This window comes from Cajanus cajan, chromosome 4, assembly GCF_000230855.2.
Source record: "Cajanus cajan strain Asha chromosome 4, NIPB_CcT2T_4, whole genome shotgun sequence".
In the NCBI taxonomy this organism is placed as follows: domain Eukaryota; kingdom Viridiplantae; phylum Streptophyta; class Magnoliopsida; order Fabales; family Fabaceae; genus Cajanus; species Cajanus cajan.
Genome location: NC_138520.1, coordinates 2,122,741 through 2,144,975, shown reverse-complemented (window position 1 = coordinate 2,144,975; position 22,235 = coordinate 2,122,741). Strand labels below are relative to the sequence as shown.

The 22,235-nt window shown below is 35.0% G+C and overlaps 1 protein-coding gene across 1 annotated transcript in view; it reads right to left on the bottom strand.

Annotated features, from left to right (window-relative positions):
- Positions 1 to 10,967, bottom strand: part of LOC109794351 (uncharacterized) — a 29,620-nt gene extending 18,653 nt beyond the window's left edge. Inside the window, 3 exon segments of the mRNA XM_083073235.1 lie at positions 7,629 to 7,739; positions 7,839 to 7,884; positions 10,939 to 10,967. Of these exon segments, the coding sequence (XP_082929361.1) occupies positions 7,629 to 7,739; positions 7,839 to 7,884; positions 10,939 to 10,967 (186 nt within the window).
- Between the last annotated feature and the right edge of the window lie 11,268 nt (positions 10,968 to 22,235).

The window sequence follows — 22,235 nt, the reverse complement described above, 5'->3', positions numbered from 1 at the left end:
GATCAAAGAGCTGAGAAGAGTAATGACTATCTGTGTATGCATCCTCACTAGGAAAATGTTTCTCTCTATGCACACTAGTGTATCAGGGTGAGTGTTTCTCTCTAGTCTACTACTCACGCCACATAATTCAACTTTGCTCTTCGTTTCCAAATGAAACCAGTGGTAAAACAAATGCAGACACTTATCACAAGGTCTTTATTAGGGCAATCTGGGTCAAGCAGGGTCAAGCGGTAACAGTTTTATGGTTTTTCAAGGATTGAAGGTGCTATAGCTTAAGAGAGCAAATAAGATTTTACAATGATGTCCCTCTCCATACCCCATTACAACAATTTGGCACATGCCCTTTACCTGATCCAAGCCATTAGCCTTTATGAGATGCATATTTACATTTTTGCATCTTAATATTTTTGTTTTTGTTTTGCTTTGTTTTTCTCTTTTTTTTATTTTATTTTTTATTTTATTTTTTTTTATTTTGTTTTGTAATGGCTAACCACATACTTTCTTCTTCCCAAAATTCCCCATTCTTCAACTCCCCCAAACTTATTTGATGTCATCAGTTTGCTCTCTTAACCAAAGCAAGGGTTATGGTTAATTTTTCATGGTTTGGGACAAGTGGAAGGTGTGGTGTTTAGGTTTAGAAAGGTATGGGTCAAGTGAAGAGTGGAGATGACTTTTTGGCTTAGATGGTTACAAAATAGAGGAGTATGAATGCCTTGATCATATAAGTGCACAACATAAGCAAACCACCAGGGAAACTCAAGCAAAGTCTATCATGCAACTTAAGCGTAGTTCACTCATAAGTGTTTTAGGCTCAAACCTCACCCGACTATGCATCCACAAATTATCAAACTCAGCTCAGTTCTATGATCAACATTGAAACCCGTATGCAACTAGTCATGAACTAAAGATCTAATGTGACTTGAAAATGTCTAAGGTACACACACCATAAACATCAAGCAAACTATAATCCAGAATCGATCACAAGCAGAACAAGTATCAACAAGATCAAAAACCATGCTAAGGCAGACTATTCACAAAAGAACCAACAAAGTAATCACCAAAAAAGAACTAAATATAAAAACAGTTAAAATACTGAAATTAAAAGACAAAAAATAATTTGCAATAGACAAAGGTAAACTAAGGTAGGCTCCCTATACTTCCCTTTATGGGGTCTGGTCGTCATCATCTTTAGGGGCTGCTCCACCATCAACGGCTCCGTCTGCATCAGCAGCTCCACTCCCCCAAACTTAGGAGCCTGGTCCCCAGGCCAACCAGTATATGCCTGAAAGTCCTAGAAACCAAGAGTGGTCGCGGAGTATAAGCATGAAAAAGAATGGTGAGCACAAAAATGTATACATAGTGATGACCAAGCAACTATAACACAATGGAGAATATCCTTAGACCAAAATTAAGCACAAAATGCATGTACACGGAAATGGACTAAGACAATGCAACACAAACAGAACACAAAGAAACATGAATGAAAAATAGTTAAATACAAGGTATCAGGAATGTTTTGCGCCGGGCGCAGAACAGATGCGCCGGGCTTCATATCAGTAAAACTCAACGAGGTCCAAAATCTGATATCGCGCCGGGCGCGTTTAACGCATGCCCGGCGTGGTGGTTCCAGAGACCAAAAATTGAGTACTAGGCCGGGCGCAAAAGAGTCACGCCCGGCGCGTAGTCACTTTAAAAGGTCAATTTGCCCAGATTTTAAATTAGGATCAGGCCTTATTTCCACCTATACACAGAATTGCCTCATTCCTCACATTCCAAACAAAATGTACCCTATATTTACCCATTCAAACATGATTCTAACAACTAACACATAACACAAACAACATATACCACAAAACATATAACACAAAACACAACACATAATACAAAACAACACTTATAACACAGGACAACATGCAACAAAAATCTAAAACACAGTTCAGATCTCTGGGTTGCCTCCCAGGAAGCGCTTGTTTACTGTCCCGAGCCTGACGGTGACCAACTTGAAGTGCTCTACTCTCCTTCTCCTCCTGTTGCTCTTGTTCCTCCTTGCTTTGTGCTCAATCTCATGATTGCTCAACAATTGCTCAGAGGGATTGGTCAATCTTGTTCATAGTACCTAGCATACAAGAGAAAGTAGAGGACTAGAGCGCCCAGGTCAGCTTCAACAATTCATTGCTACCATAAAATGAAAATAAAAGTAAAAGAATAAGTCACAAATAGCTATAAATACTAAATCGCCATTCTAATCCCCGGCAACGGCGCCAAAAACTTGTTGAGATTTTCGTTGAAGTACTTTTGTTATAATTGTAAATCAGTGTAATTCTATCAACGGTCTCAAACACGGCAAGTATACCGGCCGTTCAAGTAGTAAAAATATCGTATCCACAGGGATTAGAAGGTAATATAAGCATTTATTGACTATTCGTGACTAAAGAATAATTCCAATTTCATAGTTTGTGCAGTGAATTCAAAGTTGTGACTATTGGAATGAAAGCTGTAAATAAATATTGTTTTGTGAGTGGAAAAGGTAAGGAATGGTATTGTGGTATTGTGAGGTTGTGGGGGTCAGATTTCACCGAACGTAACACTAATGTATCCTTAATCTCTTGTTGAATTCATTGCTTAGTCAACCCAAGAGTTTACTCAAACCTAATCCCTTAGAGAAAGAGCCTAGGTGCGGATATTGAATATCAATCCCTTGAGTACCCAATATCTACACCCGCATTACGGGCTAGGGTTTAAGACTACTAATGGGTCAAGCTCTATCCCTAGATACAATCACCACTAGGCATATGTTTCAGAACTAGTTTCAAAGGTTATTTTCCAATACCCATGGAACCTTAAATCATGCAAAGGGTGATCAATCCAAAGCAAGCATTACGAATAGAAACAAACACAACAAAGAATAAAACAACATGTATATATATCATTAAAACCGTAAAGATTACAATAGAGTACGTTGGTTACATCTAACCCCACAAAATGGGTGAAACCACTCACAACAATGAGGGCAAATACAAAATAGAGATGGAAGAGGAAGTGAAGAACCGAAGGAAAGATCCGCACACGGACGATCCCAAGCCTTGGGAATCCCTTCCGCAGCTCCTGGAGGCGCCCAATGTGAGAATGGAGAGAAAGATCCCCGAAAATGGCTTCAAATACGAGCCTGGGAGATCAGATTAGGGTTCCGCGCCCGGCGCACAATTCTTCGCGCCCGGCGCAAGTTCTTCTAGAGAAGTCCAGCACTCTCTGTCTCAACACAAGCCCGACGCACTTCCTTTTGCGCCCGGCTTAATTCCTTTTGCGCCCGGCTTAATTCCTTTTGCGCCCGGCGCAATATAACTGGCAGAGATGAAATACTCTGTTTTTGTCACGCCCAGCGCGGGTTATATTGAGCCCGGCGCAGAACCTCTTCTCTGCTCCTTAGCTTCTTAGGTTTCCAATCCTAAGAGTCTTCAATCCTCAAGTCACTAGCTGAATACCTGCACAAAAAATGAGGTGTATTAAGGTATTGTTAGATGAATTTGGGTTAGTTATATCTGCACACAAAATGAACCAAAAAGAGAACAATTATATTGCAATGGTTCAAAGGATGAGTGGAATTTGTTCAATAAGTCTCATCCAAAAAGAAGTAAAATTGAGACTTAACAGTATGCTGGAAGTCTTTAGGAATTTTTGTAGCACTTAGACGCTCCATTTTGGAAGTGAGATGGTGAGTGGATAGACCTTAGTGGTAGGTTTGTCTAAGACGCTTAAGAGATTGATTTTATTTGTGTTTCAGTGGATAGACTCGCCAAGTTTATCTGTCTTACCCTTAGAAATCCTTTGATAAAATTGATAGAGTTGTATATCAGTAAGGTAGTGAGGTTGCATAAGGATTAGAAAGTAAGAAGAGAGAAGTCTACCATTAAAAAATTTCGGGGACGAAATTTCTTAAAGGAGGGGAGTATTGTAACAGCCCATTTTTCGTGGGCCAAAGGCCCAATTCGTGGCCCAGAACGGGCCGTTTCAATTTTGAAACGGGTCGTTCTGGAATAGTGAGTATGGCCAAAATTGTAGAAGCAGAACGGGCCGTTCTGATGGGAGAACGGGCCGTTCTGGTTTGGAGAACGGGCCGTTCTGGAAGCAGAACGGGCCGTTCTGTTGGGTTTGAAAACGGGCCGTTCTGGTTTGGGAACGGGCCGTTCCAGTTGAAAAATTTACATAGGTTTGAAGGGCCCAGAACGGGCCGTTCCGATTTTGGAACGGGCCGTAGTGGTAGGTGGGCGAAAAATCCTATAAATAGGCCTCAAATCCTCTCATTTCTACACACCTCTCATTCTCACTCTCTCTTCTCTTCTGTTCTCTCTTTCGTTCCTCTTCTTCTCTCTGAAGACCAAGAGGGACTCAGAGGATGAGGTTCTACTCCAGTTTTAGTTCCGATCCTTGTTTAAGGAAAAAGAGGAGGAGGTTCTGCCCGAGTTCCTATTTATCCAGGTACGGGGGAAATGGAGATTATTTATATATAGAGTTACATGAGGGAATTGGGTAGAGGAAAGGCCCTTAGGGTTATGAATAATTTTATAATTATTTCTGTTTGGAGGATTAATTATCTTATGTGATTCTATATATATTTAGGATTACGAATATATGTTTAACTTGAGAAAATGATGCTCTGGGAGAGAGAACGAAATTATAGAAAAGTGCCTGTAAGTTAGGTTGTGAAAAATTGGATGATTTCTGTTTGAGAAATTGAGGATCCCATTAGATTCTGTATGTGTTGAGGATTATAGATATGCTAATAATTTGCAAGAATGATGATCTGAGAGGGAGAACGAAATTGTAGAAAAGTGCCTATGAGTTAGGTTTTGGAACAATTGGGGATTTTACTGTTTATGTTAAAATTATATTAAATTGATAATTCCAATGTTTATTATATTAGTTTATGAATGTTATTCTTATATTATTTTATAAGAATTGATGATTGAGATGTGAATTGCTTGAGGATGTGTAAACCCTTATTTTGTTAGACTTATCTGTTGAGTATGTGATATGGAATTGTGTATGTGATATGGAATCGTGATATGAGATGAGATGTTGTATGGACATGATTAAAAATGTGATTGCGATGTGTTTCCTCACACTAATGACTAGGGATGGCACGGCCCCTGGGTAAGTGGTGCTACAGGGAGGGCGTGACCCTAGCATGGTGTGGGATGAGTAAGACAGTTAACACACACCACTTATGTCGATTATGGCAGCCCTGGCATAGAGTTAATTGCAAGAGACTATGTGGATTGTAATGTGATTGTGGTTCCTCACACTAAAGGATCGAGGATGATACGAACCCTGGTAGTGGATGCTTCAGGGACGAGCGTACTCCTGGATGATCAGGGATGATACGAACCCTGGGTAGTTGATGATTCAGGAACGAGCGTACTCCTGGATGATCAGGGATGATACGAACCCTGGGTAGGTGATGCTTCAGGGACGAGCGTACTCCTTAATGACTAGGGATGGCACGGCCCCTGGGTAAGTGATGCTACAGGGAGGGCGTGACCTTGGTTTGGTGTGGGAGGCAATTAACCCGTATCACTTGTGTCAGATGTGGCGAGGTCTTGGCATAGTGTTAATTGTGAGATTGGTGTGAATTATGGATGTGGAAATGATATTTTTTAAATGTAAAATTGGTGTGAATTATGGATGTGGAAATGATATTGTTAATTGTAAGATTGACATGAATTATGAATATGGAAATGATGTTGTAAATTGTATAATTGGTGTGGATTATGATGGATTGAGATATGTATGTGAAATGAGATATGTTAAATGTGAATTAAGATGTGAAGATGATGAATGATTGATATATATATATATATATATATATATATATATATATATATATTTATTAAATAATGAATTATGATGAGATTATATTGTGATGTGTTTGTATGTACTTTGCATATAGATATTTTCTTTTCTCACCGTATAAATTGTGGATATTTTAGGTGAAGAAGATCCGGCTACGAGTGACATCTAGAATGCCAACAGTTAAATTATGGGAATGCTTTGATAGTGTGACATCGGGGCAGAGGATTTCTAGGACAGAATATTTACATGGATTTGGTATTGTAATAAATGATTTTAAAATTGTAAACTCTTAAATTTTACCTTTCAAGTTTTATTTTTCAGTCATTCTCTTATATTGAAGAAAGAACAGATTTGAAGTTTTATGTGAACCCTTTTACGAACCCTTTGAAAGTTTATTCTTCTTAATTAAATTATATTATATATGTGTTGGGGTAGTAAGGGTGTCACAGTTGTTTGGTCATCAATTGACTTAATAAAATATTGCCAACTTTTGGAGATAAATGATGTTTTGGAGGAAAATCTTCTAGCCTGTTTCAATGCATTAGGTGATACTTTACTTGAGAAAATGTTAAGGCTTTTATCTGTAGCAAAGAGCAAATAAGCAAGCCTTATCTGAAGTCGAAACTCATTCCAGTTGTATTTGTCTTCCATTGCAGCAGTTGGATCATGCAAAATAGGAGTACGATACTCAAAATTAACAACTTGGCTAATAGGCTTATGGCCATCGAAGCTCAAATAGAGATTCACCAATCCAGGAGAATGTGGTGATACCCAGCACCGGTAAACTCTAATTTGAACAATTTCTACAGGAACACTTACATCACCACAGACAGACAGTAGGTTGGACTTTGCAAGGTGTTGATAGTTATTATGAAAATATCCAGTCACCAAGATCTGCAAGAAGTCAAGAGACATGAAATGTTTACTTATTATTGCCAAAAAAAAAATGATAAGAAATGTAGGAATTGGTCATGTTTGTAGCCAGAGTGCTAGTGGTGCCTACTAAAAATGCATTCTTTTACATTGAAAAAGAATTGACAGCAAGTACTCCTCATGGAGTTTTAGGTTTTGTAGTTTATAGCTTTGAAATTCCACAACCATATTATATTGTCTAAATGCTGCATGAAAATGCTGAGCAATCAACTAAGAAACCAAATATTACAGTTGGTGATAAAGGGTACAATCATAACAAAAAATAACTAGATATTAGACATCAGAGAGAAGCAAAAGGAAACCTTTGTTTTCTCTGTGGAAGATGCCCATGCAGGGGACACCTCAGTGAGATTAAATACTTGTTCTGGCAGAGAATGTTGTTGATTATCAGCCTCCAGTGACAAATATGGTTCATGAACAGATGAAGAAATTGGTGCTTCGAGAGCTGACTCATCTATAGAACATGGTGTATCTGGTATGATGTTCATCCACATTCCAAAGCTGTCCTGACTTTGCAAACCTTCATTGACCAAAGTGCCCAAGGTATTGATACCAACAGGAGATATAGAACTATCTTTCAGAACATTACCACTTTCTAGGAAACTGTAAGTAACACTATTGCTCCCAGAAACTGGCTGAGATAAATTACCAAAAGAAGGAATTCCTGCTGAAGTATTACTGGATACCTGGTAACAAAAGCCCTATATAGGTTACAACAATAGCTATCATAAAGCAAGCAATACAATGTATCCAACTTATGTTTAGAAAATAATTTTCAAGTGAAAAGTAGGAAAGCAGAAAGAGAGGTATGTCAATTAAAAAGAATGGTAGGAGAAAATGAAAACCTGCCACTGGTTCTTTATGTTCTCATATTCTGACTTCTTGACCGACTTCAGGTATTCTCTGTCAGCATATGTCGATTCATATGAATAATATCCCAAAAGCAAACCCCAAACCTATCATTTATATATCAGCTTTATCAGATGAAGAACATGTTTCAATTCATAATCAAAATGCTTATAGTCTAAAGCTCATCGCATATGCAATACACAAACCTCATTTCGTAATTCATGGTTAATTCCACCATAAAATACTCTCTTTCTCAAAGTATTTCATCCAAAATACCTGTAGAGGCATCCAAATGCTAAATTATCGTGATTGTTGGAAACGTTGGCCTTCAAATTCGTCCAAACTTAAATGTGTGACTTCTTCAAATCGAAATCGTCGAATCTGCAAAATATTTGGACTTTTTTTTTATTTGATTATGTAAAATATTATTTAAACTTAGCCACCCAATTATATTCGATCACTAAATAAAAATTTTAAAAAATAATATAAATTGATTAAAAATAATTATAATATTATTAATGAGTATAAATTTTTTTTTTTAAGAATAAGACATTAATTTATAATAAAAAAAATTATATGCACTCCTATATAATTAATTAATATCAATAACTATTTTGCGCAAAAAAAATTAGATTTTTCTTTTTTATTGTTCAATTTTTAGACTTTTTTTTATTAGAGTATATGAATTTTTTTAAAAAATTTCTTATTTATTTCAATCCATATTTATAATATATATTTCTAAATTAATTTAATATTTTTTAAATAAATTATCAAAAATTATAATTAAGTTTGTGTCGTAATTTAGTTTTTGATACTTTGTTTTGTTAATTAAAATTGATGGATAATTATTAAATTATTTTATACATTAATTTTAATTAATAAAATTAAACATCAAATAGTTTTTAAATTTTTAAAAATTATGCATATTGAATCTGTATATTAAGAATCTTTAATTCAACGATATGATTAGATCGTTGAAATTTGATATATAATGAATTATTAAAAAATTTATTCTATAACTATTTATATTTTGTTGTTAAAATAGGTCATTTCAACATCTAAATCATCATAAGTTTTATGGATATGATTTTTTAATTTAAATAATTATTATTTTAGGATTAAGGTAAGTTTTAGGATAAAAACTAGTTTTATATTTAAAGTTTTTTACTATTCACTCACAACACATAGGTATGAAGATTCTAATAATTTTTTTTTACTATAACACAGAGTCTTCCACCAAATAAACAATCTTGTTTATAATAATATTGATATGATTAAGGCACTGCATGTTTCTATATTTTATTTGAAAAAATTTTAAAAAAAATTGAGATTAATAAATAAAGGTTATTAATTGATATATAAAAATAATAGAGTAGGTAGTTATTAAACAATAGAGTGGATAGTTATTAAAAAAATGATAGTTATTAAAAATAATTATTTTTTATTTTTTTAATAATAAAATAATATAATAGTGTACCAAGGAAACCAAAAATAGTTACTAAAAGAAATGTCTCTTTTACCTTAATTTTTTAACTTATTTTATTGACAATAACTTTTTTTATATATATAACAAAATATGTTGTGTGATGTTTTAACCTCTTAACTTTTTTTTCCCTTTTTTTGTTAGTTAACTATAGCTTATTGCATTTAAATTAATCAACTGACTCAATGATAAGCATAAAATATTATTTTACTAATAATTAAGGGTAGGTATATGGGCTAGTCCGGCTCATTTAAGGCCCAACCCACAAAGTCCACATTTTTAATAGATCAGAGATAAGTCTGCCCCATAAAATAAGTGATTTTTTTTAAAAGACCTATATTCGTCCCATGAAGCCCGTGGTTAAACGGGTAAGCCCACAGGCTTAATAAATTTTTTTTAAAAAAACTTCCTTATAGGAAAAAATATATATAAAAAATTATATTAAAATATAAACATCAAATAATCTAAAATAAAAAAATTATAAAAAAAAAATTTCCTTATTTTCTATCCATGTTTTCCCATTTATGAAACTACACTTTACTTTTAAATTGCATAGCTTCTGCTTTCTAGTTCCCCCCTTTACCAAACAATACCATAATCAGCTATAATTAAAAAAATAAAATAATTTATGCAGTGGGATTTTTTATATTGTTATTTAATTTAAATTAAAATATATTTTTAGAGGTTTTATATATTCACTTACTTTACTTTTTTAGAGGTTTTATATATTCACTTACTTTACTTTTTTTTAGAGGTTTTATATATTCACTTACAGTGAACCACCTCAATCTTCAGTGCGCACAATATAGGGAAAATAATATAGGGAAAGAAGCCTCTATGCGCACGCGAATAAACATATTAAGTTAATTAATATTTTATTTAAAATGTTAAAATTTAACTTATAAAAACAATATTTTAAAAGAGAAGGGTTATAATAACACTGGTGTAACTAAGTATTACATCACTCAATAACTTTATATTAAATGTGAATTTTATAAATTCGACCATTAGATTGAAAGTCTTTTACTCTTAGATCATATATACAAAATTTTATATGAATTCAAGATGATTTGATACTTCATTCTTGTAAAACAAAATTGACGTAATATATACATTTCAAAATATACTAAAATATGAATACTTTAATTACCTTCAAGTTGTTCAATTTTAACAAAACTTGATATAAACATATAAAGTGATATGAACTTTCAATTTAACGGTTGGATTCACAAAATTCACATTTAATATAAAGTTATTGAACGATGTAATACTTAGTAAAAGTTACACCAGTATTATTATAATCTTTCTCATTTTAAAATATATAAATTATTATTTAAATTTTTAAATTTATAATATATAATTTAAATTATATCATAATATTAATTTTAAATAGAAATAAGTAGATTGTTAATTATAAAAGTAAGTATATATATAAATAAAGATGAATTAAATATAATATAATAATAATTATTATTAGTAATATAATTATTATATATATTATTATATATTTATAACGTCTGAACACACCGAAATGAGAGGGATCCAAATATAGTATAAGTATGAGAATGTATAGTTGAGAATGACTTAAATGAATTAATTTGTACTACCTATACTAACAACATGCATCTGCTTTTCAGTAGCTTATCTCATCAGAACTCCACAATTAAGTGTACTTAACTTTGAGTAATATAAGGATGGGTGACTGATTTAGCGACCAATTTAGAGTAAACTAAAAAATCATTTTTTGTTTTATTTAAAAATAAAAACATACTTAGCAACCGATTTAACAATGTATTATTCGGTCACCAATTTAGTCCTCATACACAACAGTGACCAAAACCATTGCAACCATTTTGCGACCGAAATTTTCGGTCGCTAAACAGCGACCAATGATATTTCCGTCGCTATATACCTTTATGAGGGTTTTTGCTATACTTAAATTTGGTCGATAAGGTAAATAGCGACCGTCTTTGCCAATTTATCGACCAATTTTAGTGGTTGCTAAATGCCATATTTTTTTGTAGTGCCTAACCCTAATCCTATGTTAGTACTAAAAGAGAAACTTTAAACTAAAAGTGCTAAAAAAATAATTTTATTAAAAATATTTTCACAATAAATAATATATATGGACATTTTAGTCTACCCAAAGCACATAATAATTTTTTTTTATATAACTAAAACTGTAATAATAAATATTTGTTTACTATATACTATACTATAATTAAAATTTGCAATAAATAAATAGTTTTGACACAATAAATTATATCTTTAAAATATAATAAATAGTTTATATTGTGATACAAAATTTTAACTATTGATATTTTTTTTGAAAAAATATTGAAATAAATATCAAAATGTTATATATATTATTTCAATACTCAGTTCATCAATAATAAATCATTTATTTGATATAAAAAATCAAGACACACTTGCAATAGAAGAGTGAGGTCAACCCCTTCATTATAGGAAAATGATATTCAAATGAGAATAATAATAGTTCGGAACATAAAATTAAGTATTAATTATGTCATATTAACGTGTGTGTAAATTTTGTGAATTTAAAATACAACTTATATATTCAAAGAAAATTATTTATTATAAATTTTAGTCATAGTATAATTTATTTATAAAAAAATATTTCTTTACTATAATTTTAATTATGTATAAAATAAAAACTTATTTTTATAATACACAAACTAAAATATTACTAATTATTATAATAGTATTAAAATACAACACAAACTTTTATATTTATGCAATATACTAATTAAAATATTTTTTACTCGAATATTCAAACGCAAGACAAGTTTTTAACTCAAATACTCTGTTATTAATTAAGCACATTAAAACTTACACTCCCAATGAAACGTATGTGGATCACCTTACACTAGTACTTTTCATGGGCATTTAAAAGTTACTAATTGTAATTAATTTAATATTTAAAAGTAATTTGATTAATGAACTTACTAGTTTTAATTTTCAATTCTGTTCGATAATTTGATTCAATACATTTTAATTCTTTCAAGTTTAAACGTGCTTACAATTCTCAAATATATTGTCAGCAAAGTTAACACATGCAAAAATTAAATAAGACTAAATGGAGAAAAATTAAGACCAATAATATTCCAATACATATACGAAGTTCTGTGCATAAAAATAAGTTAGTTATTATATCAGCATTCAAAGTTATTAATTACTTTATTTATAAAACTTTTTGAAATTAAAGAATTTAAAGAATGAAAATATAAAGATTGAGTCGTATCTTCTTGTTTATTCTCTTGATTTGTCTTCAAATAGATATAAGAAATTCATCTCCTATTACCCTTTATATACGAAGAAGACTCTTTGTTTTCACTTTCAACCATCACAGCATTTTACTTTCTTTTTCTTCTTCGCATTATTTTCCCATCAATTGTGACACCCTTACTACCCCAACATGTGACACCCTCTACCCCGCATATCATAACTCAATAAATTTAAATATAACATTTAATAATCAAACATGTTTAAAGAGTATCACATTTTTAACATACACAATCAGCAGAAATTACAAAGAAATAAATCTCAAGTTTCCAAAATAATAACATTAACATCCTAATCTAATCTTATCTATGCCCCGATGTCACATGTCCTATCAGAGCATAGCCCATAAAGAAGCCTAAGCTTCACGACCAACATTCTCAGCCTCATACTGATAATCACCTGTATAACAGTCAGAGAAAAACAACACAAAGAAAAAGGGAGTGAGAAAACATCTCACTCGGCTCACAGTGTAGAAATATATACCAGATAGCCAAGCACAAACAAAATATGTATAACATAGATTAATAACAATATCACATCTTACTCATTCAAGGCATATTCATTTGTCATATAACATCAAAAGACACATGTATGGACACAGACTACATTTTATCATGCATGTGGCGCCAGTCACTTATCACGTAGTATATTGCCGCTAGCAATACACAAAGAGTAGTCTAGGAGTACATGCCGGGACACAACCTCTGCGCACTCTCACTAGAAGGACATACTACCAGAGTCTCGTCGGGATAGCTAAGCCGCGCAAGATACATCCCATGCACACAATGGGCGAGACTGGGACTTCCAAACCGAGCCATCCCCAAGGACTGATCCCCACAGCTTTTACACTAGGGGGCCTTCTCTGGCGGCGTATTCCATATCGTACCCTTATCACTTTATGCAAATGATGCATGTCAAACAAGACTCTATGCATTCTCATATCACTTTATCACTTTCCATGGTCATTTCTCTTTATCACATTTCATATCTCATTGTCACATTATCACATTATCTATCTCATGGTCAATCATATCTCATGGTCATTTCACATCATATTTCATCATCACATCATATCATTAGAAACATCACATTCACATTATCATATCATATTCATAACTTTCACAATCATAATCTCAACAGAATTTCTATTCATACACACATATTAACCAAGCAATTAGAACATACAAACAATATAACATACAACAAACACAGGATTGGGGGCCAATCCCACTACCCAGCATACAATCCCACACCCAGAGCGAGATTTCTCACTCCCCCCCTTACCTGGATGACAAGCGCTGAAACTAAAGAAGAGCTTCCTCCTCTAGGCTCCTTCTACTAGGATAGAACCACCTCCTATGGATTCCTCTAGGTCTTCAAAGAGAAGAAGAGGAGAAGAAGAGAGTATAAGAGAAGAGAGAATGAGAATTGAGGGATGGTTTGCAATGGAGAAGTGAAGGGCTATTTATAGCCTTCAAGACACATTAAAAAATGGAAAATAATGAAAAAATCTTAGACAAAACTAAGTGGAATGAATTAGTGAGATGAATTATTAAAGTTGGTGGGATGAATTAATGGAGTTGGTGCCATGTTCTTTTCCTCATCGACTTTAGCTACTGATTTGGACCTTATAGACAGCCGAATCTGAAAATATTTCCTTCATCAAAGTTGTAGGATTTTCTCTTATCTTTCCATAGCCACCAAGTTTGTATCATTTGAACAACCACCGACCAAGTTATACCCCACAAACCGAGGCTTGCCAATCAGTCCAGCGAGAACCAATTGTATCAATCAAATTCCAATTTTTGACCTCCTAAACTACCGATTTTGCAAATGGCTATTTCTGTAAAAGTTGTGCGTTTTTCTCTTAGATTTCCATTGACACCAATTTTGCATCATTTGGACCATCACAGCCCAAGTTATGCCCTAAACACCGAGGTTTGCCAGTCAGCCCAGCGAAAACGATTTTATTGAAAAGAAAGTTTACAACTATCTAATTAAGCCCAACAATATACATATATTTCTAAAGCCTACAATTAAGCATAAATGAAATGTGAATTAGCTACAATTGAAGTAAAATATAATCACAAAATTATGACCAAATACCATATAATAATAATAAAAACTGGGATGTTACAATTCTCCCCTCCTTTAAGAAATTTCGTCCTCGAAATTTACCTGAAAACAGGAATGGATGAGCTTCCCGCATTTTGCTTTCTAGTTCCCATGTAGCGTCTTCTTCAAAGTTTCCTCCCCAAACAACTTTGACTAAAGGAATTTCCTTACCTCTTAGTTGCCTTACCCTCTTGTCCTCAATTCTCAAAGGTATGGTTTCATAAGTGAGGTTATCCTTTAACTGAATGTTGTCGGGTTCCACAATATGAGATGGGTCATGAATGTATTTTCTAAGTTGAGAAACATGGAAGACATCATGAAGATTTGATAGGGATGGAGGTAACGCAATTTGGTAGGCTACATCACCAACTCTTTTAAGGATCTGGTAGGGACCAATGAATCTTGGAGTAAGTTTGCGAGATTTAAGTGCTCTACCAATTCCAGTCCAAGGAGTTACTTTAAGGAATACATGATTTCCCTCTTTAAACTCAAGGTCTTTCCTTCTTTTATCATAGTAGCTCTTTTGTCTACTTTGGGACGCTCTCATTTTATCCTGGATCATCTTAACCTTTTCGGTGGTTTGTTGAACTATCTCAGGTCCCAAAATGGCACTCTCTCCAGGTTCTACCCAACACAAAGGTGTTCTACATCTCCTACCATACAAAGCCTCATAGGGTGCCATCCCAATACTGGAATGGTAGCTATTATTGTAGGTAAACTCTATCAAAGGTAGGAAACTATCCCAAGTACCTCCATGTTCTAAGATACAAGCTCTCAACAAGTCTTCTAAGGATTGTATGGTCCTCTCAGTCTGGCCATCTGTTTGGGGGTGATATGCTGAACTCAACCTAAGCTTAGTGCCTAACGCCTTATGCAAGCTCTCCCAAAATCTAGAGGTGAACCTAGGATCTCTATCAGAAACTATACTAGTAGGAACCCCATGCAACCTTACAATCTCACCTATGTACAACTTGGTTAATCTCTCCAAAGGGTATCTAATGTTAATGGGAATAAAATGGGCAGACTTAGTTAATCTATCCACAATGACCCATATAGCATCCAAGTTCTTCCTTGTCCTAGGTAATCCTACTACAAAATCCATCGAGATGCTATCCCATTTCCACACAGGCACATCTAAAGGTTGTAGCAGACCTGAAGGTTTCTGGTGTTCTACTTTAGCTTTCTGACATACTAAGCAAGCATACACAAATTCCTCTACCTCCCTCTTCATCTTAGGCCACCAGAACATTTTCCTAAGGTCTTGGTACATCTTAGTGGCTCCTGGATGGATACTAAGGCTGCTCCTATGACCTTCTTCTAGGATTGCTTTCTTAAGCTCAGGCACACTAGGAATGCATAACCTGTCCTTAAATCTTAACACCCCATCTACTCCAACTTTAAACTCACTTTCCACACCTTGATTCAACTTCTCTACTTGACTCAATAAGAAAGGATCTGCTTTCTGACCTTTTCTAATCTCATCTATCAAGTTATTAGTCACTCTCAAGGCTCCCAACTTAATACTCCTAGAGGTCAGTTCACACACTAAGCTCATATCTCTAAACTCTTCAATCATGTGCAACTCCTTAATCATCAAAGAAGAGATTCTCAAGGATTTTCTACTCAGAGCATCAGCTACAACATTAGCCTTGCCAGGGTGGTAATTTAATTGAAAATCATAATCCTTAAGGAACTCTAACCATCTCCTCTGCCTCATATTTAGTTCTTTTTGGTCAAATAAGTACTTAAGGCTCTTATGATCACTAAAAACTTCAAATCTAGACCCAAACAAGTAATGCCTCCACAACTTAAGAACAAATACTACTGCAGCTAATTCAAGGTCATGGGTAGGGTAGTTTTGTTCATGGATTTTCAATTGCCTAGAAGCATAGGCTATTACCTTTCCCTTCTGCATAAGTACCCCTCCTAAACCCATCTTAGAGGCATCACAATACACTACAAAGGTTTCATTAGGGTCAGGTAATGCTAAAATAGGGGCACTAGTTAACCTCCTCTTAAGTTCCTGAAAGTTCTCTTCACACTTAGAGTCCCACACAAAAGGTTGATTCTTCCTAGTCAATTTGGTCAAAGGTAATGCTAATTTAGAAAAACCCTCTATAAACCTCCTATAATACCCAGCTAACCCCAGAAAACTCCTGATCTCAAAAACTGACTTAGGTGTTTTCCACTCAAGTACAGCTTCTACCTTAGAAGGGTCTACAGCTATCCCTCCTTCAGAAATCACATGTCCCAAAAAGCTTACACTATTGAGCCAGAATTCACACTTAGACAATTTAGCATATAACTGCTTCTCCTTAAGGGTTTGAAGGACAATCCTAAGGTGTTCAGCATGTTCTTCCTTAGTCTTAGAATATACAAGGATGTCATCTATGAAGACTACTACAAATCTATCCAAATAGGGGTGAAAGATCCTATTCATATAATCCATGAATACTCCAGGTGCATTAGTTACACCGAAAGGCATAACTAAATACTCATAGTGCCCATAGCGGGTTCTAAAAGCAGTCTTTGGGATATCCTCGGATTTCACTCGGATTTGGTGATAACCTGATCTCAAATCTATCTTACTAAACACACAAGCCCCAACTAGCTGGTCCATAAGGTCATCTATTCTAGGCAATGGATACTTATTCTTGATGGTTACTTTATTTAGTTGCCTATAGTCTACGCACAACCTCATGCTCCCATCTTTCTTCTTGACCAACAAAACAGGCGCTCCCCAAGGTGAGACACTAGGTCTAATGAATTGTTTCTCTTGAAGTTCTTCTATCTGTTTCTTGAGTTCAGCTAACTCCTTAGGGGACATTCTATAAGGTGCTATGGATATGGGTGCAGTACCAGGTACTAAGTCTATGGAAAACTCAATCTCCCTCTCAGGTGGTAAGCTAGATATGTCCTTAGGGAAAACTTCAGGAAACTCTCTTACTATGGGAATCTTACTAGGCTCATGGTCTTTCTCAAGAGTTAAACAGGCGAGAATCATGTAAACCTTTTCATTTTCCTTTAAACAAGTTTTTATTTTGTTAGCACTTAAAAACTCTGCGCCCTTATTCTCACCAAAAGATATGGATTTTTCAAAACAATTTAGTAGGACATGATTGGAAGATAACCAGTCCATTCCAAGAATGATATCGAGTTGACTAAGAGGCAAACAGATAAGGTCAACCAGAAACTGTCTTTCAGAAATAGAAATTGGGCATTTGAGGCAAATACTAGAAGTAGATATGGGACCTTCTGTGGGAGTTTCTACCACTAGATCATAGCTCAAATAAGACACTGGCAATTTCAATTTTTGGACACAGGCAAAAGAAATGAAAGAATGAGTTGCACCAGAGTCAAACAGTACAACCAAAGGATTCTCAGCTATGAAACAAATACCTTGTATTAAATTATCGGACTGAGTAGCTTCAGCACTACTAAGAGCAAATACTCTTCCAGTAGTTGTTGGACGTTTAGGTTGAGAATTAGCTCCTGTTCCCATCATACGTTGCTTTGGCGATTGTGGACACTGAGTACTAATATGACCTTTGCCATTGCAATTGAAACATGTTATTTCTTTGTCGGGACAGTTATAGTGTTCATGCCCACGCAGCCCACATTTCTTGCATCGATTAGTAGGGGTAGAAACAGAGCCTCCTACACTAGCAGCACCACTTACGAAAGAATTTCTAGCAACGGATCTACTCTTAGCATGATTTCCTTGAATTTTGGTAGGAACAGAGTAAGGCTTACTCTTACCCAGAGCACTAGAACCTGCAGCACGTATAGGACCTCCAACCCCTTTGTAGAAACTAGCACGTGCACGATTATCACGATCATAGATTCTACTCTTGTTGACAAGCGTTGGATAGTGATAGATCTCTTGATAATTAATTGCTGTTTTTATCTCCGGACGAAGGCCATTCACGAACTTAATACACTTAGCCCTTTCACCACCCTCACCATGGTAATGAGTACAATAGCGAACCAAGGCATCAAATTTTGCAGCATACTCTGCCACTGTATCATTTCCTTGTTTCAGCTCGAGAAATTCAACTTCTTTCTGGCTTCTTACATCATCCGGGAAATACTTTTCGAGGAAGACTCTCTTGAAGTTGTCCCAATTCAATTGCACTCCTCCATCAATCATCCTTTGAAGAGCTCCTTCCCACCAAAAATGGGCATCAGCAGTCAACATGAAGGTAGCCAGCCTCACCTTCTGAGCGAAAGGACACTCCATGGCATTAAAAATCTTTTCGATTTCCATTAGCCAATTCATCGCAACATCTGGGTCATATCCTCCTTGGAAAGTAGGTGGATTATTTTGTTGAAATCGCTCTAACCAGTTAGGAGTGATTTCAGCCCTATTATTGTTACTCACGGCTTGTGCTAACGCTTGAAGAGCATCAGCAATTGCGCGATCATTTCTACCAGCCATAATCTAAGAAAATAGTACACATGACAACAAACATAATCAACCATCATGCTAGTATAAATTTCTCAACTATCACACAAGCACAGTAGACTCATAACTCACGGTCGATTTGATCGACCTGCTCTGATACCACTAAATGTGACACCCTCTACCCCGCATATCATAACTCAATAAATTTAAATATAACATTTAATAATCAAACATGTTTAAAGAGTATCACATTTTTAACATACACAATCAGCAGAAATTACAAAGAAATAAATCTCAAGTTTCCAAAATAATAACATTAACATCCTAATCTAATCTTATCTATGCCCCGATGTCACATGTCCTATCAGAGCATAGCCCATAAAGAAGCCTAAGCTTCACGACCAACATTCTCAGCCTCATACTGATAATCACCTGTATAACAGTCAGAGAAAAACAACACAAAGAAAAAGGGAGTGAGAAAACATCTCACTCGGCTCACAGTGTAGAAATATATACCAGATAGCCAAGCACAAACAAAATATGTATAACATAGATTAATAACAATATCACATCTTACTCATTCAAGGCATATTCATTTGTCATATAACATCAAAAGACACATGTATGGACACAGACTACATTTTATCATGCATGTGGCGCCAGTCACTTATCACGTAGTATATTGCCGCTAGCAATACACAAAGAGTAGTCTAGGAGTACATGCCGGGACACAACCTCTGCGCACTCTCACTAGAAGGACATACTACCAGAGTCTCGTCGGGATAGCTAAGCCGCGCAAGATACATCCCATGCACACAATGGGCGAGACTGGGACTTCCAAACCGAGCCATCCCCAAGGACTGATCCCCACAGCTTTTACACTAGGGGGCCTTCTCTGGCGGCGTATTCCATATCGTACCCTTATCACTTTATGCAAATGATGCATGTCAAACAAGACTCTATGCATTCTCATATCACTTTATCACTTTCCATGGTCATTTCTCTTTATCACATTTCATATCTCATTGTCACATTATCACATTATCTATCTCATGGTCAATCATATCTCATGGTCATTTCACATCATATTTCATCATCACATCATATCATTAGAAACATCACATTCACATTATCATATCATATTCATAACTTTCACAATCATAATCTCAACAGAATTTCTATTCATACACACATATTAACCAAGCAATTAGAACATACAAACAATATAACATACAACAAACACAGGATTGGGGGCCAATCCCACTACCCAGCATACAATCCCACACCCAGAGCGAGATTTCTCACTCCCCCCCTTACCTGGATGACAAGCGCTGAAACTAAAGAAGAGCTTCCTCCTCTAGGCTCCTTCTACTAGGATAGAACCACCTCCTATGGATTCCTCTAGGTCTTCAAAGAGAAGAAGAGGAGAAGAAGAGAGTATAAGAGAAGAGAGAATGAGAATTGAGGGATGGTTTGCAATGGAGAAGTGAAGGGCTATTTATAGCCTTCAAGACACATTAAAAAATGGAAAATAATGAAAAAATCTTAGACAAAACTAAGTGGAATGAATTAGTGAGATGAATTATTAAAGTTGGTGGGATGAATTAATGGAGTTGGTGCCATGTTCTTTTCCTCATCGACTTTAGCTACTGATTTGGACCTTATAGACAGCCGAATCTGAAAATATTTCCTTCATCAAAGTTGTAGGATTTTCTCTTATCTTTCCATAGCCACCAAGTTTGTATCATTTGAACAACCACCGACCAAGTTATACCCCACAAACCGAGGCTTGCCAATCAGTCCAGCGAGAACCAATTGTATCAATCAAATTCCAATTTTTGACCTCCTAAACTACCGATTTTGCAAATGGCTATTTCTGTAAAAGTTGTGCGTTTTTCTCTTAGATTTCCATTGACACCAATTTTGCATCATTTGGACCATCACAGCCCAAGTTATGCCCTAAACACCGAGGTTTGCCAGTCAGCCCAGCGAAAACGATTTTATTGAAAAGAAAGTTTACAACTATCTAATTAAGCCCAACAATATACATATATTTCTAAAGCCTACAATTAAGCATAAATGAAATGTGAATTAGCTACAATTGAAGTAAAATATAATCACAAAATTATGACCAAATACCATATAATAATAATAAAAACTGGGATGTTACACAACACATATATAATATAATTTAATTAAGAAGAATAAACTTTCAAAGGGTTCGTAAAAGGGTTCACATAAAACTTCGAAACTGTTCTTTCTTCAATATAAGAAAATGACTGAAAAATAAAACTTGAAAGGTAAAATTTAAGAGTTTATAATTTTAAACACATTTATTACAATACAAAATCCATATAAATATTCTGTCCTAGAAATCCTTTGCCCCGATGTCACATTATCAGAGCATTCCCATAATTTAATTGTTGGCATTCTAGATGTCACTCGTAGCCGGATCTTCTTCACCTAAAATATCCACAGTTTATACGGTGAGAAAAGAAAATATCTATATGCAAAGTACATACAAACACATCACAATATAATCTCATCATAATTCATTATTTAATTATATATATATATATATATATATATATATATATATCAATCATCATCTTCACATCCCAATTCACATTTAACATATCTCATTTCACATACATATCTCAAACCATCATAATCCACACCAATTATACAATTAACAACATCATTTCCATATTCATAATTCATGTCAATCTTACAATTAACACTATGCCAAGACCTCGCCACATCTGACACAAGTGATACAGGTTAATTGCCTCCCACACCAAACCAGGGTCACGCCCTCCCTGTAGCATCACTTACCCAGGGGCCGTGCCATCCCTAGTCATTAAGGAGTACGCTCGTCCCTGAAGCATCACCTACCCAGGGTTCGTATCATCCCTGATCATCCGGGAGTACGCTCGTCCCTGAAACATCAACTACCAGGGTTCGTATCATCCTTGATCCTTTAGTGTGAGGAACCACAATCAAATTACAATCCATACAGTCTCTTGCAATTAACCCTATGTCAAGGCTGCCATAATCGACATAAGTGGTGTGTGTTAACTGTCTTACTCATCCCACACCATGCTAGGGTCACGCCCTCCCTGTAGCACCACTTACCCAGGGGCCGTGCCATCCCTAGTCACTGATGTGAGGCACCATAATCACATTCATACAACATCTCATCTCATAATTCAAATTCACATCACGTACACAATTCCACCTCACATACACAACAGGTAGGCCCAACAAAATAAGGGTTTACACACCCTTCAAGTAATT